Here is a 7432-nt window from a genome sequence, read left to right as displayed (position 1 = left end):
GACAGACAGACAGACAGACAGACAGACATACACACAGACAGACAGCAGCAGCCAGCAGGCAAATACACCTGATCACAGGCGTTGGAAACAGACTTGAAGGTGAGTAACTTTTAACTTTTATTTTTTTTTAAGATAATTTTTTGGCATTTTCAAGCTTTATTAGACAGTACAGAGTTGAAATGGAGAGAGAGAGAGAGAGAGAGAGAGAGAGAGAGAGAGAGAGAGAGAGAGAGGGGGGGGATGACCTGCAGTAAAGGTCCACGGGTCAGATTTGAACCTGCAACCACTGCAATGAAGGCCGGAGCCAATATGGTACACGCTCTATCCACTGCGCCACCGGAGTGCCCCGACTTTTGACTGTTGAACATATTTATTTGTGTTTGTTCAGGTCACTGATTGGCTGTTAGAGCTCACATTTAAAACTCGTCATCAGAAAACTGTCAAAGGCTTTTACATAATCTAAGGCTTTTACATAATCTAAGGCTTTTACACTACAAGTGAAGAAGGCAAAATGTTTATCTTATATATTTCATCGTGAAACTTTACCAGTTGATTACTGACATTAAGGTAACACTTTATAATAACTATCCGTTGTAACTCGTTAATAGATCATTAGTAAACTCTTAATTAATGATTATTAATGATTTGTTAAGTGTTTGTTAGCAGTTTGTTAAGGATTTATAACAATGGTAGATAGTTAATAGCTTAATAATTGAATCAGTTCATCTGGGAGGTAATCCGAGATACCGACGAGGCTGAAATAGGCTATAGACTATACACAGTGCATGGGCAACTGAGGGCAGCCCCATTTTCAAATATTTTTAAATAAACTCAATACACACTGTGCATGCCATGGACTTGAACGTGACGTGATCAGTTAATCTCGGATTACCTCCCAGATGAACTGATTCAATTATTAAGCTATTAACTATCTACCATTGTTATAAATCCTTAACAAACTGCTAACAAACACTTAACAAATCATTAATAATCATTAATTAAGAGTTTACTAATGATCTATTAACGAGTTACAACGGATAGTTATTATAAAGTGTTACCGACATTAAAACTACTCTTTTGTTAGTATTACAATTTTTCCAGAAATGTTTGAATAAATATTCAAATTGTTTCAAACAGACTGTTGGTCTGTAAACAAAGAAGGAAATTTAAAGACCTGGGATTCTTACAAAAATGTCTATTCTTTAGTCTGAAATGTGATTGGTCTTAATAAGTAGCCTGGGAATGGTTAGGGGAATGCTTTCCAAACCCAGCGTTCATCAATGCTTTTTAAATCGAGTCTGAAGACTTTTCTGTTTCCATTTTAACCTGTACTTCTTATTTTATTTAAATGTTTTACTTCTTTTCATTCGCTTTTAAATGTCTTCTAATGTGTTTTATGTATTTTAATCTTGCCTCTGTAAAGCACTTTGAGTGGCCTTGTGTTTGAATTGTGCTATAGAAATAAACTTGCCTTGCCTTTTGAAAAAGTTTGACGACAGAGTTCAACTCTTTTTCTCTGTTAATACTTTGCTACAGATGACTTTAGCTTTCCACCTGGTGTTCCTCCTCAGTCTGACCGGAGGACTGTTGATTTCAGGAACTGTGAGTAGAGAGGCTACTACCATTATGAACTGAGTACACACTACTACCATTATGAACTGAGTACACACTAGTACCATTATGAACTGAGTACACACTAGTACCATTATGAACTGAGTACACACTACCATTATGAACTGAGTACACACTACCATTATGAACTGAGTACACACTACTACCATTATGAACTGAGTACACACTAGTACCATTATGAACTGAGTACACACTAGTACCATTATGAACTGAGTACACACTAGTACCATTATGAACTGAGTACACACTAGTACCATTATGAACTGAGTACACACTAGTACCATTATGAACTGAGTACACACTACCATTATGAACTGAGTACACACTACCATTATGAACTGAGTACACACTACTACCATTATGAACTGAGTACACACTAGTACCATTATGAACTGAGTACACACTAGTACCATTATGAACTGAGTACACACTAGTACCATTATGAACTGAGTACACACTACCATTATGAACTGAGTACACACTAGTACCATTATGAACTGAGTACACACTAGTACCATTATGAACTGAGTACACACTAATACCATTATGAACTGAGTACACACTAGTACCATTATGAACTGAGTACACACTACCATTATGAACTGAGTACACACTAGTACCATTATGAACTGAGTAGACACGAGTACCATTATGAACTGAGTACACACTAGTACCATTATGAACTGAGTACACACTAGTATCATTATGAACTGAGTACACACTAGTACCATTATGAACTGAGTACACACTACCATTATGAACTGAGTACACACTACCATTATGAACTGAGTACACACTAGTACCATTATGAACTGAGTAGACACGAGTACCATTATGAACTGAGTACACACTAGTACCATTATGAACTGAGTACACACTAGTATCATTATGAACTGAGTACACACTAGTATCATTATGAACTGAGTACACACTAGTACCATTATGAACTGAGTACACACTAATACCATTATGAACTGAGTACACACTAGTACCATTATGAACTGAGTACACACTAGTATCATTATGAACTGAGCAGAGAGACTAGTATCATTAGGAACTGAGTACACACTAGTATCATTATGAACTGAGTACACACTAGTACCATTATGAACTGAGTACACACTAATACCATTATGAACTGAGTAGAGACTAATACCATTATGAACTGAGTAGAGACTAGTATCATTATGAACTGAGTAGAGAGGCTAGTACCATTATGAACTGAGTACACACTAGTACCATTATGAACTGAGTACACACTAATACCATTATGAACTGAGTACACACTAGTACCATTATGAACTGAGTAGAGAGACTCAGAACCATTATGAACTGAGTAGAGACTAATACCATTATGAACTGAGTAGAGAGAGACTAGTATCATTATGAACTGAGTAGAGAGACTAATACCATTATGAACTGAGTACAGACTAGTATCATTATGAACTGAGTACACACTAGTACCATTATGAACTGAGTACACACTAGTATCATTATGAACTGAGTAGAGAGACTCAGAACCATTATGAAGGAATGAGCAGCTGGATAAAACTTTGCTAAAAACAAAGTTTGCCAGTTGATTACTGACATTAAAACAATATTTTGTTATGTTACATTTCAACAATCTCCTGTTACGATCTAGAAACTGACCAGTGATTAAAGATATTGTGTTTTTGCTTGTAGTGTCTCGCCCTAAATTAATCTGTTGTTCATTTTCACAGTCTTCCAGGATTCTTCGTCACTGGATACATCATCATCATCACAGGATATATCACAGAGCTTCAGGTGTGTATCTGTGACTTATTTATTCAACATATCCACATGTTCACGTCAATGTTCAGTTCATCTTCCATCTCGCTGCCGTGGCTGTGACTGCAGTGCACGCATGTGTGTCTGTTGCGTGTCCACAGTGCTGGCTGATTTAGTTGGTTGATTTTTCCTAAAAGCTTATATCCGTACGCTACCCAACTTTTGGCAAATGAAAAGCCTGACTAACTGGTCACATGTGTACACGTGCACAACCTTATTCTAGTAAGTAAGTAAAGTTTATTTATATAGCGCCTCTCGCAGACCAGGGTCACAAAGCGCTTCACATCAGAATCAGAATCAGAATCAGCTTTATTGGCCAGGTTTGCGTAAACAAACAAGGAATTTGAAACATTAAAAAACACAATAAAATACAATAAAACGACACATATACAGAGTCTGTTACAAAGAAGAGTTTCCTAAAAACGTACAATATAATACTATACAATATAATACAGTGTTCTATTTACACTGCCGTTGCCTAGCAATTCTTTCTAGATGAAATCACGCAGGAGGTTATTGATGGGTGACCTGGCATGTCTCTGAATGTAGGAGTCAAATATCCTCTAATCTGGCACAGTGACCGTCAGACCAAGGCATTAAAATACAGTCACATCTCAGCTCTCATTCTAGATATTAGACATTACAGACATGTCCCCTCTCTGTGTGACATTACAGACATGTCCCCTCTCTGTGCTCACAGCCTGACATTACAGCCATGTCCCCTCTCTGTGTGACATTACAGCCATGTCCCCTCTCTGTGCTCACAGCCTGACATGACAGCCACGTCCCCTCTCTGCCTGACATTACAGCCACGTCCCCTCTCTGTGCTCACAGCCTGACATTACATTACAGCCATGTCCCCTCTCTGTGCACACAGCCTGACATTACATTACAGCCACGTCCCCTCTCTGTGCTCACAGCCTGACATTACAGCCATGTCCCCTCTCTGTGCTCTCTGCCTGACATTACAGCCATGTCCCCTCTCTGCCTGACATTACAGCCATGTCCCCTCTCTGCCTGACATTACAGCCATGTCCCCTCTCTGCCTGACATTACAGCCATGTCCCCTCTCTGCCTGACATTACAGCCATGTCCCCTCTCTGTGCTCACAGCCTGACATTACAGCCATGTCCCCTCTCTGTGTGACATTACAGCCATGTCCCCTCTCTGTGCTCTCAGCCTGACATTACAGCCATGTCCCCTCTCTGTGCTCACAGCCTGACATTACAGACATGTCCCCTCTCTGTGCACACAGCCTGCCCGTGTGGTTGGACGTCTCGTGGCTCTCGCTGCTACATCGCTCAGACCTATCGCAGGACCATGGCAGATGCAGAGGTACGGCTTTAGACAGACAGACAGACAGACAGACAGACAGACAGACAGACAGACAGACAGACAGACAGACAGACAGACAGACAGACAGACAGACAGACAGACAGACAGACAGACAGACAGACAGACAGACAGACAGACAGACAGACAGACAGACAGACAGACAGACAGACAGACAGACAGACAGACAGACAGACAGACAGACAGACAGACAGATAGATAGACAGACAGACAGACAGACAGACAGACAGACAGACAGATAGACAGATAGATAGATAGATAGATAGATAGATAGATAGATAGATAGATAGATAGATAGATAGATAGATAGATAGATAGATAGATAGATAGATAGATAGATAGATAGATAGATAGATAGATAGGCAGACAGACAGACAGACAGACAGACAGACAGACAGACAGACAGACAGACAGACAGACAGACAGATTCTTTAGCCTGTTCTGACCCTGTTTGAGATGATCCATCTCTTTCTTCTCTACAAGCTTCAGGAGTTTCATAATGATTCAGATCAATATTGTAAATAAGAAACTGTACTTAATGTTTTATCTGGAAAAATAAAGGTTAAATAGAAAATAAAAAACAAAATTGGGGGGGGGGCGCCCTTAGCTCAGTTGGTAGGGCGTCCCCCCCCCCATGGGCCTCGGCCAGCACGACCCGGGTTCGATTCCAGCCCGCAGTCGTTCTCTGCATGTCACTCCCCTCTCTGCCCCATTTCAACTATGTCTCTACACTATCAATAAAGCAGAAAAATGCCCAAAAAATATCTTTAAATTTAAAAAATGTTCTGTCTCCCTGATCAGGCCTACTGCAGAGTCCTGGGCGGGCACCTGACCTCCATCCACAGCTCGTCAGAAAACTACTTTGTGAAACGTCTGATGTACATCAAGTCGCACTCAAAGCGACCCTTCTGGATTGGGTTCTCTGATGCTATCCAGGTGAGACATATTTAGCACATGGATGAGGTGAAATAACTACGTATTGTTACTTTAAATAGCAGGGTTCTTCCATCACCTTTCATTTCTTTTTGGAGCTTTCTTGTCTTTCTTTTCTTTTTCTTGTCGTAATTATGATGTTTTTAAATCATAGTGATGTGTAATATTGTTGTTATTATTTGTCTATTTCGGTTTGACATAATGTTAAACAAGTGATTGTCTGTTGTCTGTATCGTATGTTTGGGAAGACTAGCCCTCACTGCGGTGTGTTGCTAATGGGGATCCTAATAAATCAAAATCAAAAATCACCCAATAATATTTTTTCTGATGGATAACCTGTGATCAGTGATCAGGAGAGTTGTTCAGAAGTCAGTTCTTTCTTCCAGGAGAACAAGTGGATGTGGACTGACGGCTCGGCAACTGACTACGTCCGCTGGCATTCCGGACAACCCAACCACGATGGAGACTGTGCAGAGCTGAGCTATTCCGGTACAAACATTATGTCTTGACTCCATTTATTATTATTTTTTTTTAACCTTTATTTCTACAGGTAAATCCCATTGAGACCGAAGACTCTTTTACAAGGGAGACCTGTTTTCCTTTCCCACATTACTATTCACACACACATTCATACACCGATAGCAGGCTAACTATCGACATTCACACGAGGCAAGGTGGGTGAAGTGTCTTGCCCAAGGACACAACAACCATGACACAGGTGGCAGGGCGGGGATCGAACCTCCAACCCTCTGATCATCGGCCGACCCGCTCTACCACCTGAGACACAGTAGCCCCATATTTCAATGAAACCAAAGCAAAATAAATAGGAACATGTAGGCCTGGCCCATCAGCCCATTCTCATCAACAGCCAAACTGCTTCAAATACCTCGGACACACACTAGAAAATTAACTCACTTTGACAGGGACACAAAGGAAATCTTAAACAGAAGCCATGAAACACTGCCTGCCATCCGTAATGCCTCGTTTCCACTGTCAGAGGTTGGAAGGGTCCCAAAATAAGTAAACCAAGAGATACCTATTGTATTCCCCCTTTGGTTAGGGTACCAGAAAAATGGAAAAATGGCTCAAAGAAAAACTGCTCACTCTTGGTACCACCCCCCTAGTGGCACTTCCTGGTTACTACAGTTGTGGTCACTTCCTTATTGTCTGTTCAGTCAGACAACTCATGAACTTTGAAAAGTATTTATATCATTTATTTTCTCCCAACAGGATCAACGCTCTGGTATGATCGATCCTGTAAGGTCAAGAGACCGTTCGTCTGTGGCAAGAATCAGTGAAGCCACGAACCACTAACCCTAACCCACACCCAGAGACCAACGAACCACACCCAGAGACCAACGACCCACACCCAGAGACCAACGAACCACACCCAGAGACCAACGAACCACACCCAGAGACCAACGAACCACATCCAGAGACCAACGAACCACACCCAGAGACCAACGAACCACATCCAGAGACCAACGAACCACATCCAGAGACCAACGAACCACACCCAGAGACCAACGAACCACACCCAGAGACCAACGAACCACATCGACCACGTCACTGCATCTATGATATTAAAGTTCCATATTAGAGAACTTGCTTTAAAATGCTTCACTTTCTAACGAATGCTTTTCATCTATATTCATTTATTCCTCAATCAATGAAAAAATAAAAAATAAATATTCTGCAAGCATAA

The 7432-nt window shown here is 40.8% G+C and overlaps 1 protein-coding gene across 1 annotated transcript; it reads left to right on the top strand.

Annotated features, from left to right (window-relative positions):
• On the top strand, positions 1-7432 carry LOC307248756 (galactose-specific lectin nattectin-like). Its single transcript, XM_080025249.1, has 7 exons — positions 1-99; positions 1537-1602; positions 3354-3417; positions 4697-4776; positions 5596-5730; positions 6114-6216; positions 6958-7432. Exons 2-7 carry the CDS (start codon positions 1537-1539, stop codon positions 7023-7025), a joined length of 516 nt encoding a protein of 171 aa, XP_079881375.1. The 5' UTR covers positions 1-99; the 3' UTR covers positions 7026-7432.

This window comes from Ammodytes marinus, assembly GCF_949987685.1.
Source record: "Ammodytes marinus genome assembly, chromosome: 3".
In the NCBI taxonomy this organism is placed as follows: Eukaryota; Metazoa; Chordata; class Actinopteri; order Uranoscopiformes; family Ammodytidae; genus Ammodytes; species Ammodytes marinus.
The sequence above is the reverse complement of the archived record's forward strand: the minus strand, read 5'-3'. Positions and strand labels throughout refer to the sequence as shown.

What these genes read in the sequence shown, in the direction of transcription:
- LOC307248756 (XM_080025249.1), top strand. Translation starts at nt 1,537, where the DNA reads ATGACTTTAGCTTTCCACCTGGTGTTCCTCCTCAGTCTGACCGGAGGA. An exon ending in GGACCATGGCAGATGCAGAG is followed by an intron (nt 4,777 to 5,595) that starts GTACGGCTTTAG and finishes CTCCCTGATCAG; the next exon opens with GCCTACTGCAGAGTCCTGGG. An exon ending in TGCAGAGCTGAGCTATTCCG is followed by an intron (nt 6,217 to 6,957) that starts GTACAAACATTA and finishes TTCTCCCAACAG; the next exon opens with GATCAACGCTCTGGTATGAT.